Raw genomic sequence first — 19,100 nt, 5'->3', positions numbered from 1 at the left:
TTGAAACTCAGTAAGGCTAAAGCTGTACCAATTTCTAGACTGGAACACCTCAAATAATACTTAGCCTAAAAAGCTCTATAGCCTAATGTCAAAATTGATTTATTCCTTTACATATTATTACATAACTATTTCCTAAACGTAATTGTAGAAACACTTTTAATATAATCTACTATATACAACAAAGATCAAAGTGGTCAGCGGTGCAAAATAACATATTAGATAACTGAGACACATAACAATATATACAAATAAACAATGTAATAAAAGGTTCTAATCATTTGCTGGCATAATCGATGTTACGTGGAAGAAGCGGAAAGAGGAAGTTATGTCCACGTTAACATCGGCCAAAACACAACCAGAGCACTGATGTAACTGTGTGGGGAAACCACATTTCTCTTGGCGGAGTTTCTCTATGCGCCCGCGCAGTTAACGCCGTGCCGTTCAGCTACGCGTATGCCCCGTTGGCCCCGTTCAAGCAAAAAGTCAATACGACGTGTGTTCCTATGTGCCTGTGTTTTGATTATATGTTACATTTGTGATAGGATAAATATTTTGGGTCAGCCAGCCGTGTCCGACTAACTGTAAGGTTTGTCTAATTAAAATTCTTATACTTAGACCTTACGTGATACAAGCGCATATTTATTGTGTGGCATTGGCTGTTTTGCTTAAGAATTGATGATAATGTTTTCGCTTTGTTAATTATATTGAACATTTTATAGTTAAAATTAATTTTTAATATTATTATAACAGTATAAATATTTTATAAGGGTTTAAACACCTAATCAGCAACATAGCAGTAGGAACAAGCTTTTTATCAACTAGTCGAAATATATTGAAGTAAAATTTAGTGTTTTATATGCGAGTAATACCTACTTGTAAACAACTATATTGTAAAATTTATCTTCAATAAACTTTGAAATGCGAATCATGCGTGACTATAATAAACAAAGAATTGAATCTTTTTTCGATAGTAATTACGCTTTACCATAAAAAAATAGGTCGAAGACTGTATTGTTGGAGTTTTTAAAGTATTTGTTAACGTTAAAATCAAAACTACTGAACGTGTATTCGGGAATTTGCCATATGACATATTCTTTGGGTGCAGATTCTTAGGGAACTACTTATAATTAAAGAATTATTAATTAAATTCACTATTCGTTATTTCATAATACATAAACAAATGTTTTCAATACAATGAAAACATTTGTTTCTATATGGCATGGAAGTAATTCGTTACAAGGGAAATATATAGGGATATATATACAACTTCTTTTGAAGAATAACTTCTCTCTTATGATGCATTATAAAACAAAGTAATGGTTTAGTAAATAAATTCGAATGTCTTCCTGCATCTGCCATTTATTAATAATTTTAGCAGAAATACCGACAAATTGCTAACATGCAATGCGTTTCCCGGTTTTTCTTCCAATTTCCTTCGAACAATGGATTGCAACAAGTTTGTACAAAAAAGGTTGCATACGCAACTTATTGTTGGCGCTCGGTGAATGTCGATAGCTGTGAGGAAACAATGCGTGAAGTGGTATATCAATTAGGTTGCTTACGAAAGTGCCTTACTGGATAACGGTAATCGGTATGGATTTATGGAATCCTTAGGTACTTTTATCGATCATGTTGATGTGTTATCAAGACTCTTTAGACCTTGAGACTAGACCTTATATCTTTTACGTGGGGGCATTACTTGCACAAATGTTAAATACACAATATAAACATAAATGTATTATATTATTACTTTGTCCAACGTACGATACGTTTATCAGCAGTTGTCGTCTGCTAGAATAGCTTTAATATCCTGTATTGTTTTATATTTTAATAAGTAAATATATATGTATAATAAACTGAAAGAAGGCTCTATATAAATTTGTTTTCAAATTGAAAACCACATTTTTAACAGTCATATTTTCGAATATGACAATGAAACGCGTTGAACTCTAATATACGGAGGATGTACTAATTTTGTAATCATTGCACCAATTACCTTATAAGTGCTTGGTAAGTAAGTTTTTAATAAGTAGTAACCGAAAATATCTAATATTTGACTCTGAGTGCCATAAAAATTTGCCCTCTTGAAAATTATTATTTATAAATTCAATGTGTGTACATAACTTAAGTTAGCACTAAGCACGTGCTGCACTCCTACTTTCACCTCGATACCTTGGTATTTTAGTTACATCCCAATTACAAATCTCTAAAACTATGACCAGGAAAACAATCTTGACTTGTAAATATGGTTGGTACATTGAAAATATTACTGAGAAGTTGAAATTTATTCAAGTGAAGTTACAGGTTAAAACTGTAGCATACATGTTATATAATCTGTATCCAGCTTTCACTTGGTCAGGCGTCATAATTTGTGGGTGCTAAGGATATTAGATCTAATAAGGAATTATCCTTATTAGTTGTAATATCTGAATCATTATTATTTCTAGACTTAGTAGAAAAATTACTTGATTAGAATTACGATTTATGAAATTAGGATTATTGTTTTGAGGCTCTTTTTGATTCAAAATTACGTTTATCGTTATTTTGTTAACTATTATAATTACATAATTACATCACATTGTGTTAAATTAGTCGAGTTTAATGCAAATGTGTTTTAAAAACACTCACAATCATTTTTGCAATAACATTTATAAGTATATTTTTAAATGTTTTACGTAGTTCTCAGATACCTGTTCACCTTGGCGACGCATATTTTAAACTTATAATATTTGGTATTGAATTGTTGCCTGTTTGTCATTGACCCTCTAAACTCTAAAGCGTTTAATATTAATCACTATGAATAGCAAAAATCATTTGCTCTAGGTACACCAAAACTAATGTTTTCAAAAATATAATAGTACCAGGTTAAATACAGGAAGAACTTACGTACGTACATATAAGTTCATAATACTTATTGTTGGGAATTGAGAATAATTTGTTATACTATAAAAGAGCAATATTTCACAGACGGCCTTCGTGATGCACTCAGCTTTGAACTTTCAAATCGAGCCAAGATAATACCATGAAGCTAAGTGAAAGTTTTACTTCTCCGTCATGCATCATTGTGTTGTTAGAAATTAGACGATCCCATAGTAAAAATTTCAATTTTCTAATTACTATTTTATCGCTTTCATTACATATTCTATAAGAGATATATATAACCGTTACCAAGCTGTAATAGTTTATTCATTATTTCTGATAAAGAAATATTTATTTAATTTTTCTTTTTGTTTTTAAAATTTGAATTGCGTAGAGTTACTAAACATATAAAGGTATAAAAATCGTTTCGACATACTCATAAAAGTAGGTAAATAATTTAAAAATTTAACAAAAGTAGTTCAGCTGATTACATTTGGGTAGCCATGAGGTCATCGCGCGTTATAACATAATGAGTCCATCCGCAATTTACCCTTGATTTAGAGCTCTGGTTGAATAATGGAACACATGTGGCTAATGTGTTCCATTAGTATATTAGACGAAACTAAAATTCTAGCTCATTTGCGATACTTTACACAAAATAATATTTATTATGCTATCGTAATATTGCAATGCTTTGATTATGGAGGGCGTAATATAGATGTAATGTTAAAAGGAATTATATCGTATAGGAAGGACAAAACGCGTGTCGTTACGAAAAATAATTATAATTTATATTTCAAACGTGAAATTAGTGTTTTATTTGAAATTATATTCAATAAACATTTAAAAAAGGGCCTTTCCCCCTGCTTCTCGATATTATACTATATACTCATAAACTTATCTTTTTTAATCAATGTTCAACGGATACATTAAGATAATAATATCCGCAACTAATCGTACGCTATATACCTATTTAAAATGTATTTTTATTGATGGTTTGCGGAAAAGCAATCCGTTAGATATGATAGGATTTAAATCCAATCGGAAATATATCAATTTCATAGAATCCGGCTGCGAGCATCGTCGATCCATGAAATTAAGGTCGAACCTTCGCGTTCGGGTCACTGACGATCATGACCGACATGTTTGATTGCAAATAACGTTGATCCAATCAAACTCATCATTACTTTGCTCACGATAGAACATTCAATTAATGGTGATTGCTTTCATCGGTGGGTATAATTGAAATCTAAACCCGATTTGTGAGTGAACCGAGCTTTCTTATACCTAAATTGAGCTTAAATTGAAAGAATAAGATTTGTTGGTTAATTTACAAAAAATAATGAAATAACTTCTGTGACAAGCTACTAGAATATTTTTCATTTCCTCTGTAATTCTTGTTACTAATTTAATACATATTTCTTGAGACAGTCACCACAATCATAATTTAATATCTTCGACATAACAAATATTATCTTACTAATTTAATAAGAATCTTAATATGGAAACAGTCCTAAATGCGGCGAAACGGTTTGCCTTAGCTACTTAAACAGGCTACATAGCCATTTGAGATGTGAATGCTGAGGCAATCAAACTACTTGACACAAAAGGAATAAGGCGCCTAAAGATAACTAAACCTTTTGAGGTTATATACCTAGTGTAGCAAGTGTGATATCTCGGATATACGAACATAGTGTAAAAACATTTTAGAACACGAAGACTGTTAAACATCCTACCTTAGTTTAAGTTCATTAGTATTAGACAAAATTGAGTCAACATAAAATATTATGTTAATAATAATCTCTATAGAGATAGATTGTAATTCATGTAGAGTCGCATTTTTTGTGAATTTATAGGAAAACATAACTAATTTAGTAATATTTTCAGTCTACGTACAAGCAACAAGATATTGCAAAACGAAACCTGTTTGAGAGCCTGCATGAAAAGTTACATAAAACATTTCCAATACAGACGAGTTGCTAATTCAACCGGACTTGCAACTTTAGTCTTGGTTATCACCTCTACGGTAATAATAATAATAATCATTACATATAATAGAAATAAACCACTACGCCACTTACAGCTTACACTATCTATCACTCGACATCCTTAGAAAAATATTTTAACGTATATACGAGACGAAGGTAGCCTTCAAGAAAAGAGCCTGCCAATTCTTAAAAGGCTGGCAAAGCAGCTCGCGGGCCTTCTGTCATTGTGAGGCTTCACATTGAGTTAGCCTTTCGAGTATTAACAACATATATAAGAGTATAAACATCGTCAATAAATAATTCGTTCGTACTAAATTGGACATAGAATCATGGCCAAACAAAATATAGGGAAATTTGGAAACGAAAATTTAAGTAAAATAACTGAATTTTAAGAAATTTTAAAATAATATGTCTCATAAGCATCTTTGAATTACTCCTTATAAGAAGATATATTAGATCGTTGATAGACCAGATTAAGGAAACAGCAGGTAGAACATGGCAGGATTTAAAGGAACGCTTTTGCCAAAAAAAGACACAAGATATAGAAATATATAATAGTATTTAAATGTAAAAGTATCTAAATAAAAAGGCTATTATTATTATTATTATTATAATGTGCACAATAGTCAAACAACCAAAGTCGTTGTTAGATCTATATTATATAAATTACTATTCGTAAAAGGACGACAAATTGTGATATTTTTATCGATTTAAGGTTTAAAATAAAAATGACTGTGTTGTATTGGCTGCAGCAATAATTTGACGAGGTTAACCTGAATATCAAAGGTTGCCTTTCGTTTTTATTAACCTGCGTGTATGTGTCGTCGTCAAAAGTTTCTTTAAATATATAAATAAAATCAAATATAACAATAGCCATTTAACCACTAAAATTTATAGACAATTCAAGTGTTCAGTCTGTGGTGATACACCCGTCGATTTTCGTATGAGCCGTATAAATCATACTAAGATGGTATCGAATAATTGTATAACGGCTAGAATCGTTGTATCGCTCTCGATGGCAACTACTCGTATATATTCAAATTTCAAATTCTATAAAAACACATGCGTACAAAGTACACGTGTCAGAAGTAAAAGCCGCAATAGATGATCATGTACCAGTATATGATCACTCCATGTATTTGTAATCTGTGTTCATACTGTTTACACGCTGTATATTTGCAAAATATAATATACATAAATAAAAATCTGCGTTAACGGCAGAAGACGTTATGACTAAACGAATACATCAACCAATAGCGTGTATATTTTCTCGAAATCCCTTTCTCTCTCTCTCTCAATCGCTCTCTCCCTTTTTGACAAAAACGCTGCACATCAGCGTGACGTTCCGTAAAAAAAATCCCTCATGCTCCTAAAGAAATTTCGCTTCAAAAAATGTTTTTCTATGTTAGCTGACCAAATTTTTAAACCCATAGAAATTCAATGTTGCACATACGGGATTCAAATACACCGCCTTAGGGTTGAGATTCATTATCCGATCGGGCAAGGCAAACTAATATCAATGAAGGTTTCACTTTACTGTTTATCAACTTCTCAATGCTCTTCCTACAGTTAATAAGTGTAGTAATAAATATAAAGACATTGTCACAAAAGATAAAATTGTACTCCAGTGTCATATTAGATAAGATTTATAGCTCTATTATCCTGTACTTATAAACGTGATACGTTTAATAAAGTGTCGCTTGTTATGTTTAGCCCTGATCTAGGCTAATATTTTTTTAACTCCAGATAACTTTTAATTTCCGATTTGATCGTCATAGAAAACAGACACAATTTAAGCAAAAGTATTGTAGTTTATAAGAAACGTTTATTATATGAAATAAAGGTGTTAGGTATTACGATGAATGATATTAGAAGCAATATTGGCATGCTGGCAAATCCCAGCTGGGATAGAGTTTCTCTAACTATAGATTATATATTATATACGATTTCTCAGGCCGCGTTTGATTACAAAATAATCCTGTACGCAAGAAACCGCAAGCAATTGGTCTAGATACAATTTCCTTTATGAACAAAAACTCAACTATAACAATAGAAGTTTGTATGGGTTTACACCCGTTGGACAATTAGTTCCGAGACAAAAGCCATTCTACTATAGTATTTTGCTGTTGGGTGCAATAATGATCTTATTGTTTAGAATAATTGCCGAGATAGATTGAAACGTTTTTGTGGTTTCTGACATGTGACAATTAACTTGCGGTTTCAATGAAAACTACAAAACAAATACCTAATTGTGCATTATAATCATAACAATAATAATATAATCATTGATTACGTGGGAAGATTCATTTGCCTTAACCTAATTATAGTTCGATTAATAATTCAGATAGAAATAAGCTCTTTCAAAATTTTTATTATATGTGATAAACTCTTTTCCAGGTGTTTGTGAATGCCGGGCCGTATGGATGGCGACGCACGTCTGGCGCTCGATCGCCTTACTCCTAGCTTTATCAACCCTAGTAGTAGCTAAGTGTAAGTGTATCCAATACAATGATTGCGATGCCATTAATATGGGCATCAAACCTGTAATAAAACAACCTCAATGCCGGATTATCTTTAAAATACACAGCTTTAATTCAATTTTGTGACACTGACTCCATAAAACCCATACCCGTAGCATCTGAATATAATTTCTATTTTGACGTACTGGAAGTAGAAATAAACTTATTTATATTTTATCATAGTTGTGGCTACAATTAATCGTATATAAAGAGATCAAATTACTGCAATTAGTGCCAACTATTAACACGCCCAAGCAGATACTCCATTAGTGCACAATCGTAATAAAAACCGTTGAAGTTTCTCACCATTTTCGATGGCTGGGAGTGGCTTACTTTCGTCCGGAGTAGGCCACATGCGTTACTTACACAATGCCCTACAACGTTGTATCAAGGCCGCAAAAAGTCAAATCCGTATGCAATTCAGGTAACCTAGTGTCCTCAAGACATTTCCATTCTATTGTGTGTGTCTAGTATGTAAAATATTGATGTCGTTAAGCTGTTGGGCACGGATAGAATTTTTCAGAATCAATTTACTTTCTGTACATATGAAAGTAAAAATGCATTTTTTTCTAGATGCAGAACTAGATGCGTGGCGAGGCGCAGGTCCAGCGGTGACAGCAGCGCAGGAGGCTGAAGATGAGAAACGAGACTCGGAACTGTTGGCTGCTGTTAGATATTCTATAAAGCAATGGGAGCTAAGAAAGGGACGAACGAGGTAATATATCATCAGCCATATTTAAAGACGAAATATTAATTCTTACTTAATTTTAATTTTAAAGAAAGTATTGTTACTTAGTCAATGAAAACATTATTTAACAAAATCTAGATAGTTGAAAAAAATATCACACTCACACTTAAACTTAAAAAGTATCCAATGACGATTTTGTGTGTCTATAATAAATGTTAATTGCAGGTAACCTATCTTGTCTATCTGACCAGATTAATTAATTAGGTCAGAGGTTTTAATTTTCTTCCGAAAACAATAATAAAGCGTCATGGCTATTTTTTACTGAATCGTTTCGTGTGTAAACTACGTAATTAAGCCCTGTCATTGATCTAGTGAAGTGAAAAATATTACAACAAAGAGATTTTTACACCATTCAGACTTATATGAACAGTATCGTACCATTGACAGCGGAATGCGGATAAGAAAGGGCACCGAGAGAAGGGACTACTTGTAAGATTGATCTCAATAAACCTTCGTGATATAGTTCCTTAGTGACTTAGTTCCAACTCATTTTCACGAATTGCATCCAAACTTTCTCAGAAAAGTGGCATAAATTCGCAGGTCTTTAGAACATTTGAATGCATTTTATCAGAAAGTCTAATCATGCTTTCACCGCCTCGTTACTTTCTATAGGCAGTAAAAATTTCGCAAGCGACTGCAATTCGAGTGTTCCCTACGTATAGCTTACGATTCTCACGAAATTGTTAATTTAATGTGAAAATATTTTAAATTCAGCTTAGAGTAGAATTTCGCTATTTACTGCATTCAATACAAGTACACGCGCCGGACATTCGATGTGATCAGATCAGTTGAAGATTGGGAAACAAGAGAAGTTTTAGAAAGTATGTACATGCAAAGCACGTACATGTCCATTAAGAATCCGATGACAACACAATATATATATACCTATATTATGTTCTTTTCGCACTGCAGACGAGATATAGTTTTGTTAATACTACTAAATAAACAAAACTATATCTCATCTGACAAGACATTATTCATATAGTATGTATGGCGATATACAGCGTGTCCTAAATCATTGATATCTAACGAGACATAAAGACAGCTTAAAATATAATCAGCAATACACGAGTAATATTGGTATAAGAGACAGCGTGAAAGGTGAAAACATTTTGTTGTTTGGAAAGGTACACCACGGATTTCCTCATTTTGTTTATCTGTGAACTTGGTTAAGTCGGTAACAAAGACCGAGAACCGCTAACTCAAACAAACTTTTTAAGCTTTATTAGCTTGTTAAGACAAAATCTAAATGAAATTAAATTTAATTTTGTAAATTACTGTCTTTAATAAGAGCAGGCAGATTAAATAGGCATTAGCTTTTATCATTATGCTTTAGGCTAATTAAGTAATCATTTTGTATGTGATGGTATAATGACGATGAATTAAACATTTTGGAAAATGTACTGTACTTTCTATACGTAATAGAAAACCGATAAGACAAATTATAATAGAAAGAAAGCAATTAAGACGATGTAAGTAATAAATATTCATAACGACGTAAACTCACCAACAACTTAGTTATAACTGTGCGATATTATTTATTAAACTTTTAGAATAAAGAGGTCCCAAGGCAGCGTGTGTTATGGAGAATTTGGATGTTTCGAAGATGCAGGGCCATTCGCTTATCTGGAGACGCTTCCCAGCCCTCCGAAAGAGGTCGGCACTCAGTTTCTACTCTATTCCACGATAAGCAGGTATTTATACAGTTATTACTAATGCATACTATTTAATAGTAATATTATCGTTTGCCGAATATAGATTAATTTATGTTACATGATACATATAAACATAATTAAAAATTAATTATAATTTATTGTTGATGACACTGACTAGTGTTTTATTAAACTTCTTTATTCGAACCGTCTTCATATTCTACTAACTGAACTTGTTCTTAGAGGTGACCAGCCACTTCTGGCAGTCTCAGCAAGCAACATGTCTGCAGCGTGGAGTTGGGCAACTAGGGCCTTTGATGCGGCGCGCCCTACACGGGTTATTGTTCACGGCTTCGGCTCCAATTGCGATAATGTCTGGGTGTACGAAATGCGCTCCGCTTTAATGGCTGTTGTGAGTTTTAATTATATTTACTGTACGATTTGTCAAATTGAAGTTTAAGGGAAGTCGTAGTTGGAAACCAAATAAAATAGTAGAAGTTGTTTATGATTTCTTTTGTAAAAACTTATAATTTCTAAGGTTAAGCATAATTTCTGAAACAGGAAGAATGCAACGTGATCTGTGTAGACTGGGAAGGAGGAGCATCGATGCCAAATTATTTAAGAGCCGCGGCTAATACGAGGCTTGTTGGGAAACAGCTTGCTATGATGTTACAAGGTATGACTTCATTGTATGTTTAGATTAATATTATCTTGTTTCAATAAAGGTACTAATAAGGAATTGTTCAATTCAGGTTTGGCGGATAACATAGATGTTCGTTTTGAGGATATTCACTTAATAGGATTTAGTTTGGGAGCACATGTTGCAGGATTCGCCGGCTCTGAACTTAAAAATATAAGTCGCATAACAGGTACATATATTTTAATCTTAAACTCATCATCATAATTTATTATTCAGTATATTATGGGTATTCTGTATACCCAAGGTAACACGTTATTTCAGTAGATGTGAATAAAGTTTAAAATACCCAGAAAAAGTAGGCGTTGGACCTCTTGTAAGGTGGGCCATTTTTAACGTAGGTACCTGGTATTTTACGGTACTTATTAAGTTTATACTCGTATATCCAAGAAATAATGAATTAATATCTATTATAAATAATCAAGTATTCAAAATCATTCAAAACATTTAAAGAAATTTGCCTGTATCTACCGAGGTAGATGCAGGAGAAGATCCCTCGGGATCCAACATGGCTGTGGGTGCGTACGTATGTTGCACCCGATGTATTCAAAAAATTGTTACGCCATGGCTATCAAACTATTTAATCACTAAGGGTCTTGAAGACTAAGGGCAAAGTGATAACATTTTTAAAGGCAAGGTGCCTTTAAAAATTAGCGTAGGAGAGTAATTATTAACTATAAATATTTATATAATTATAAACTTAACTGTTCTCATAACATTATGATAATTAATATGATTCGCATACCTATTTTTATATGGCTTTTGTGCGGTTTTTTTTATAATTCAATCAAAATGAAAACGATTTATTATTAACATAGCTTATGTTTAAGGATTCCAAGACAATTTCATGATGATCGGAATACTGTATTAATAGTATTCTTACAGGCTTGGATCCAGCGGGCCCGCTATTTGAATTTCAAGACCCGAGAGCTCGTTTAGACAAAAATGACGCTAAATTCGTAGATGTTATCCACTCGAACGGAGAGAATCTGATCCTGGGAGGTCTAGGCGCCGCACAACCACTGGGTCATGTAGACTTCTACCCAAATGGAGGGAGAGTACAGCATGGATGCTCTAACTTGTAAGACAAACAAGTTGATCAATTCAAGCCAACGAAAACGAAAACTTATAATTTAATATATAAATAAATAATTTTCAATTTGTTTATGATAAACATAGTCATCATCACCAACATCTTAGTGTATATCATTTTTATCATATTAATATTTCAGATTCGTTGGTGCTGTGTCAGACTTGGTTCTTCCATGGGCAGCTGCATCTATAGAGGGCAGGTCACTGTGCAACCATCGGAGAGCGTACAAATTCTTCACAGATTCCGTATCGCCTAAGTGCCACTTTCCCGCATTCCCTTGCTCAAATTACGACGCTTTTTCGGAGGTAATTACGCAATATCCGTTTAATTAATATAACGACGGCTGTACTTCGAGAAATGTTGCCTTTTCAAAGGTAAAACTTGGTGGTGTTTCTCTCCTTAAAATTAAGCTCACTGGGCCTGGAAAGTATCATCAAAATGTCTAGAATCTATTTATCTATTTATTTATCTAGCGAGACGAACTAAACTAATTATAGACGACGATTCACTCGTTGGGTTTAAACGTCTTGACGTCGCCTTAGCCTTCTATAGATTGCACTCAGGAGAAAGTCTTTGGAACTGCACAACACGATTTGAATCGTCATTTTTTAAGTGAGCTTTAGGAGTTCATTAAATGATGATAATTCTAGGGTCGATGCTTCCCATGCGACGCGGAGCGACGATGCGGTAACATGGGTTATTACGCTGACCGCTCTCTTGGAAGAGGTCAACTGTATTTATTAACTAGAGAAGAAGAACCGTTTTGTGGTACGTACTAATCAAGATACTATTTTACAAAAACTTGCATAGCGTATTGTTTCGTCATATGCTATGAGTTCTTACAACGGTATTGTTTTCGTTAGGATTTTAATAGTTTTGTTTATTTTTAGCTCATCAGTACCATGTAGAAGTGTGGGGTGGAATTGATGCAGGAGAAAAGCCTAACTTCGGTCGAGTAACATTAACTCTACACGGAGACTCGGGCCTCAACGAATCCTTCCCTATGACCAAGTAAATTATTGCTTCACGTTACAATTTTCTGGCATTACATTCCGAGTATTGCTTAAACATTCTTGAATACAAAACAGCTGTAACCGTGCTGAAAACTACTTGATTAATGATACCTATTAGTTTTTTCGACTATGTATTTGTGTGTTGTTCCCATGAGAATGTACCTAAGTGCGTGTTCCTATTTCACCATGCCTTCTGCTGATAGAGGACATATCTTTGTTTTTAATTTATTTTATTATTCTTTATTACTTAAGATGTCAAATGGAACATGGTGTAATGGTTGCAGCTCTTATTTACAAGTTTTACACAAACATTGTGTAAAAGAAAAAAACTAGGCGATTAAAAAGAGTGGCGGAGAGTTTATTGACAATTCTTCTCTTCCGTTCTACGCCCTTGATTTGAGAACTGGTAGTAAATTAGAAGCATTCAATGTATATTTCTGTTTTGACGTTACATAAGTGTACATTTCATATAATGTTTGTTTGCAGACGCGAGGACAGCTCGGGTATGAGCAGATGGACACGAGTTCTAGTCCCACACCCAGCATTAGGTGTTCCTCTAAAAGCCACACTTCACTACGCCGCCTACAACGGTTGGCTGAGCGCCGGTGCCAAGCGAGTGCATCTCGATAAATTACTCATCACTGATAGCTTTGGAAAAACGTAAGAACTATTTAGACAAATTGCTATAGCAAAGATTTAAGTACTCTCGACTATATGCCTAAACGAATGAGAAATTTTTTGCTAAAATCACTACTGTTAATTTTACAGATCTTCATTTTGCAAACTTTTATGGTTGGTGTCTGATGAATCGGTTCAATTACCTCTTTATCCTGGGGATTGTGAGATGAAACCGGTATGTATAATATCTATGTACTCCTAATGATATAGTAGATATCAAACACAAATATATTTGACTTTTTATTTTATTCACATTCAGATTGACGGAATTGTTAACGAAACAAACATAAAGGAAGACATAATTATAAATAACAACGTGACGGACATCATCGGAGACGATCCCCATGACAACGAGCTTCCCGAAGAGTCGCCACAGAGACCCTTTGCACTCGTGGATACATACGAATGGGGCGGAGGGGACACTGGACGTGCTTTTGGAATGACAAACACCAAAACTGCACCCAGCGGTCTAGTGGAGATCGCCGAGCCTGTCCTTAGACCTAGACCGAGAAAGACTCCGAGACAAAGATCCGACAACCCCGAAGAAATGCACGAGATATCAGAACCCCTCCTTCGACCGACGTCTGCTCCCAGATCTACATCACCTCCCCCTTTTCGAAAAGCGAAACATTTTGAAGTAACTACTCCAACGAGCGACCAATTTGACGGCAAGGCAGACAAAGAAGAAACTAGTTTTGCCGTTCAATTTCTTCCTGCGCGTCTAGCTTCCTTCATATCGAGAGCAGAAAGATACGCAAGGGATACTCTTCTACCATTAGTGTCCGCCTACGCTCCACGTCTACCAATATTTGGCTCGAGAGAGCTTCCCAAATCAACCGCACGATTCATACCAACCGAAGAACTGAACGCTACAGATTCCGTCCCCGTCCCGACGCCGACTTTAGAAATGAAAATTGAAATGCTTCAAACGATGGGTCCGCCGGGAGAGAAGCGAGAGTTCGAGACGCCCGAAGATCCCGACATTCCCGTTGTCATTTCTACCACCACATCATCGTCCACGACGTCCACTACGACCACGGAGAGATTGAAACCGGCCCCCACGGAAATGCTGCAAGTGGTAGCCGGCCCGTCCATAGCCACTAGCACGGCTTTACCTCCCGTAGCACTGCACAGGGAGGGTGAGAAAATCGTTATTGTTTACCCGACTAATGCCAGAGAAGAGAAGAAAATCCGGTCACATTCTTACCCCGAAGAGATGCAATTCGAGGCGCTCTACAGACACACCGCCGAACCCACAGCGGTGAAGGTCGATTTGCCCACGTTCTCTCCTCCCATCACAACAACACCAACGACAGCCCCCGTCAAAAGATCTAACGATCCTCGGTACGTGCCTTCGTTCACGAAAGAGTTGAAAAAAGAGTTCATCAACGACAATCACTAATGTAATTATTGTACAGGTTGTGTCATTTATGTAAAAGGTTAAACGGATGTGTAAATAAGGTAGATTAAGAAACTGTTATATTTAATTAAACCTATTTATTAAACAAATGTTTAATTACCTTAACATAACATCGGAGAACAGAAAGCATGAATTAAAACATAAAAGTAAATAAATCACAGATAGTAATCCTTCAAAACTAAACTGCAAAATGCACCAGCAGCTCAAACACAAAGAGGTGACTCTGCTCCTCGTAGAACAATCTAATTCATTTATTGTAAACGAAAAACTGTCATAATGTTATTTAGTCCTTTTCTTAAGTTATTGCATATATTTATCAGAGTGCTGTGTCAGGATCTTGGCTGAAGACTTAGCGTCTAAGAAGAGCGAGTGCACGGACGTGAGATGCGCCGGCGCAATGCGAGTGGCGCCATCTGCTCGCGCCGCCAACATCGCCGGCGTCAGCAGCTGTGCTGCATACCTAATAAAAAAATATTATCTTAGTTCTGATTAAACTAATACTAAAACAATTTCATATAATTGAAATTAGGGCAATACCGAAGAGTACTATTGGTGCCGATCTCGGCCAGTGCCGCCAACGCCTCGTCCTCGATTGATATACCCTCTGTGGTGGCACGCAGTTTTAATATCTGTAAAATGTTCATTTAATCAGATGCAGCAGCCAATTTAATTTATTACACAAACTGTAATTGCTCCAATTATGTACCTGTAACAGCTCAGCTTTATTGTATGGCAATGTCCTAATTATGAGTAGTCTATCTAACAGGTCTAAGGGTATACCGTGAGGGGAGATAATATCCTCTGTTCCTCTGAAAAATACAAACAATGAATAACATGTTTTTCAATCTTATCTCCGATTGGCTATTTGACCCCATGAAAAATAACTTATTAAAACTTTAGAGATCCTGTAATTTCATTGAAATATAATATAGGACTATAGAGGATAATAATGGACACGTAAATTACTTTAACATGAAAGTTAGCGAATACAAACCTTATTTGACAACGCCCTCTATTGGTTGCGAAAATAACTATGGGTGCTATAGCAGACTCCAGAGCGCGATGTAGATAAGTAAATGTTTCAATATCCAGCATGTGCACCTGAAAATTAATGTTCATTTATCAACTCAGCTCCAGTATTTAATTATATATTATCCGGGAAGGAATAAAACTAAAAGTACTGAAGTCATTATTTAATATTATCACCTCATCAATGAACAGCACCCCTGGCACTAATTCTGCTATACCTTGGTCTATGTATTTATTTACTACTTTATTGATTTCCTTTCGCAATTTATCTGTAAAAAACAATTAATTTCATTGTAAAAGTGAAAAAGTATATAGTAATGCTGAGTTGTTTAAAAATATACATATATGTAATGGTCAAGCTACAGTTATAGCACCTGTAATTTCTGTTTTCTTTGGTTTCATAAGCTGACCCATCATAGACATAATGTCGTGTCCACCCTGAGGCCTGGCGTTAGCACAGTCCAGATCATGTAGAGTTACATCCTGGACCACTTCTTTCTTTTTATGAACATCTCCTTTTGGAAGCGGCACATATTCTTCTGCCTAAAAATAGGTTTAATTAATTGGTCTATACATTTAAAAACAATTACTAATCTATTAATCAACATACACTTTTTTGTCATATCCTCTTTAAGATATGATAAAAATGTATAGACAAGTGCTTAGCATGAGAGTCCATTTAAGCTGGCTAAGATTTTATGACTATTAGTAATTTACGTAAAAATAGCTAAATCTATATAATTATATCAAAATGGTGTACTATGTTCAACAAACAAAACAATTCTATCCTTTTCCATATCATATAAAAATTACAATAACACAAAATATCCTGTATTTAAAAGTAAATACCTCTAAATCGAATTCTGTAGCAAATGTATCACTTCTTCCTTGTCGCTTAACAGCACCAGAATTGGCTTCAATATAAATGACATCGCCCACTTCAACCTTTTCTTTCTGAAGTGACTCATAAATGGTGGGATCCAACTTTAATTGTTTTGTGCCTTTTGCAGTCCTTAATCCTATGATCACATGTGACACAGTTTTTCCATAACCTGGAAACACATTTCTACTTTAAATGTTTTATTTACTAAATAATGATCACTGTCATTGCGTTATCCATAACATCATCATAATCATTAGTAGCAATATTGGCTGACATAAAAAGAAACATATCTTACATGCAATAATTTAATACTTTAAAAACTTCAAAATACATGCCTCCAGCAGTATTTTCTATCTCAACTGGCGTCAGCTCAGTGACCTCTCCTTCATAAACTTCCTTTGTTTCTCTGATACGCAGACCTATTGCTCTGCGGAAATTTTCCATCAAAACTTCAGTCTTCTTTATCTCAGTACTATATACTTCACTGCCTACCATAGGACAAAATGGTACCTAGAAACATTTACATTTCAATACTAAAAATACTTTGACCTCCACTACAGGGCTTTATCTTGCACATGGAGTAACGTCAATTACCTTATTACCAAGTTCCTGCGCAATTGCCAGAGCAATGGCAGTTTTGCCTGTCCCAGGTGGACCTGCTAGTAATAGTGCTCTACCAGCCATTTTTTTGCTTCTTATCATATCAACAACTAATCCAGCCGCCTGTAACAAATTATTAACTTAAAGATTTTATTGATAATAGTTATTAGTACTTATCAATAAAAAATTTATTTTATTGAGTAGTTTATCATAGCAACCAAAACATAACCTTAGTGTCTGATCAATACCTTTACTCCCCCAACTCCTTTTTATAGTATCAATTTAGTTTTAACATCTTTTTTTAATTAAGAATAAATAGAAAGGAATCTTAATCAAAATAATAACACACCTCTCTAGCAGATTCTTGGCCCACGAGACCGGCTGCCATCTGAATAGGTACCCCATTTTCATCTAAGCCTAAACCTTTTATGTGACTATGAGCTGATATTCTCTGAGTTTTAGCAGTGCTCTTAACTTCTTCAATCTTCATTTTCCGCCAATAAAATAACTGCAGAATTTGAGTAATAAAAGTTCCTTTTCGCTTCTTCGCGCTTGTTTGAAATTATAAGAACCAGAGACAATGGATTAAATGATTATAGAAACAGATAATATTAAAATATTTTGATCACAGTGTTACTTGACTGGTAGTCCGTGGTCGACGGATGAACTTATAAATATATACTACATAGTTTGATCGATATATTTAATGTCTAACACGGTTGTCACATAGCTTAAAGCTTCCGCATATATAGTTTTTTACCTTAGTAATTAATAACTTACTTTTGATTATCTAGTTGATAAAGTAAAAAAAACTGATAAGCAAGAAAAAATAGACTTGAATAGTTTGACTCTGTGGATAGTATTCGGCCCTTGGATTTGACATTTAATTTCTTCTTAGCTGCGCATCAGTCAGTGTCTAAATCACAGATTACAGAAATAGTAACAAAGTTAGGGATGGCGATTCTTTACGAAAAAGATCGATTTTTAAATCGATTCGAATCGTAGTCTAATGAATCGATTCACGAAAAAATCGAGGCCTACAAAATCGATTCTTAAAAAATCGATCTTTTTTTTCAAGTTTGCGTTTACAATGTAAATTTGTATCAATTTTAATAAAAACAAGATTAATATTGCAATTAACGATATCTTATCAATAAAATCAGGGAATTCAAAAATAACAATTATTTTTATTACCGTATCAAACTATAAGATCAACTATAAAAAAAAAATAAGTATTTATATACTGAATGTTTTTATTGATTGCAAAAAAGTAAAAAATAAGCTAAGAGTTAAAAAAATAAAATTAGAGTAAAAGCGATAGTTTATTTTTAAAATGATAATGGGAGCTTTACTATTTTTTCTGTAAACAAGATGAATAATTTGATGCTTTGACGTTAAATAGATAATTGGACATAAAGTAATCGTGAATGAAGTATGAACACTTCCATCAATAAGAATTCCACATATTACTTATTAGTTATTTCAATGCTGATTATTCCTGTGTAAAAGTAAATTTAAATGATAATCACAACTAACAGAACAAACTGAAAATAATAGCGTCAAAGTAAAAAATAAGAAGCGCTTTACTTATTTACTTACCTACTCTCAATTAGTTATTATTTCGCAACAAACACTACATGAAAATCTGATGAAAATCAATCATGAAAATACTTATATTACGCTAATAACAGTATTCATTAAACGACAACAACAAATGAATAATGCAATATCAATCGTCACAGATTATAAATACATAAACTGAAAGACTACAAACGTAACTTTTTTATTAAAGAGAGGCGAGTAAAGGATACTAAACATACAGCCATCTCGCGAGTTTATGAGTAGTTAACTCTTTAACCGGCAGCACCCTTATAATTCAGGCACATTCAACTAAATGCAAATAATTGTATGGTTTATACCA

The 19,100-nt window shown here is 34.1% G+C and overlaps 2 protein-coding genes across 3 annotated transcripts; one reads left to right on the top strand and one right to left on the bottom strand.

Annotated features, from left to right (window-relative positions):
• The first annotated feature begins 405 nt into the window (after nucleotides 1-405).
• Nucleotides 406-14,921, top strand: LOC110995866. Of its 2 annotated transcripts, none has more exons than XM_022263251.2 (14): nucleotides 406-581; nucleotides 7,245-7,337; nucleotides 7,940-8,081; nucleotides 9,668-9,808; nucleotides 10,010-10,178; nucleotides 10,328-10,442; nucleotides 10,519-10,635; nucleotides 11,349-11,544; nucleotides 11,696-11,861; nucleotides 12,207-12,324; nucleotides 12,447-12,567; nucleotides 13,056-13,229; nucleotides 13,338-13,422; nucleotides 13,507-14,921. In XM_022263251.2, exons 2-14 carry the CDS (start codon nucleotides 7,271-7,273, stop codon nucleotides 14,647-14,649), a joined length of 2,754 nt encoding a protein of 917 aa, XP_022118943.2. In that variant the 5' UTR covers nucleotides 406-581; nucleotides 7,245-7,270; the 3' UTR covers nucleotides 14,650-14,921. The 2 variants fall into 2 exon arrangements, with proteins under 2 accessions (XP_022118943.2, XP_022118941.2); XM_022263249.2 differs by having other exon boundaries at nucleotides 406-586.
• LOC110995868 (ruvB-like helicase 1) lies at nucleotides 14,728-17,773 on the bottom strand. The gene is made up of 10 exons (XM_022263252.2): nucleotides 17,529-17,773; nucleotides 17,174-17,302; nucleotides 16,915-17,089; nucleotides 16,546-16,748; nucleotides 16,071-16,239; nucleotides 15,874-15,965; nucleotides 15,662-15,768; nucleotides 15,374-15,476; nucleotides 15,205-15,296; nucleotides 14,728-15,127 (listed from the first exon to the last, which is right to left on the bottom strand). Exons 1-10 carry the CDS (start codon nucleotides 17,667-17,669, stop codon nucleotides 14,968-14,970), a joined length of 1,371 nt encoding a protein of 456 aa, XP_022118944.2. The 5' UTR covers nucleotides 17,670-17,773; the 3' UTR covers nucleotides 14,728-14,967.
• Between the last annotated feature and the right edge of the window lie 1,327 nt (nucleotides 17,774-19,100).

This window comes from Pieris rapae, chromosome 12 (genome assembly GCF_905147795.1).
Source record: "Pieris rapae chromosome 12, ilPieRapa1.1, whole genome shotgun sequence".
NCBI lineage: Eukaryota > Metazoa > Arthropoda > Insecta > Lepidoptera > Pieridae > Pieris > Pieris rapae.
Note: the sequence above shows the minus strand (reverse complement) of the source record. Positions and strands in the feature narration are given on the sequence as shown.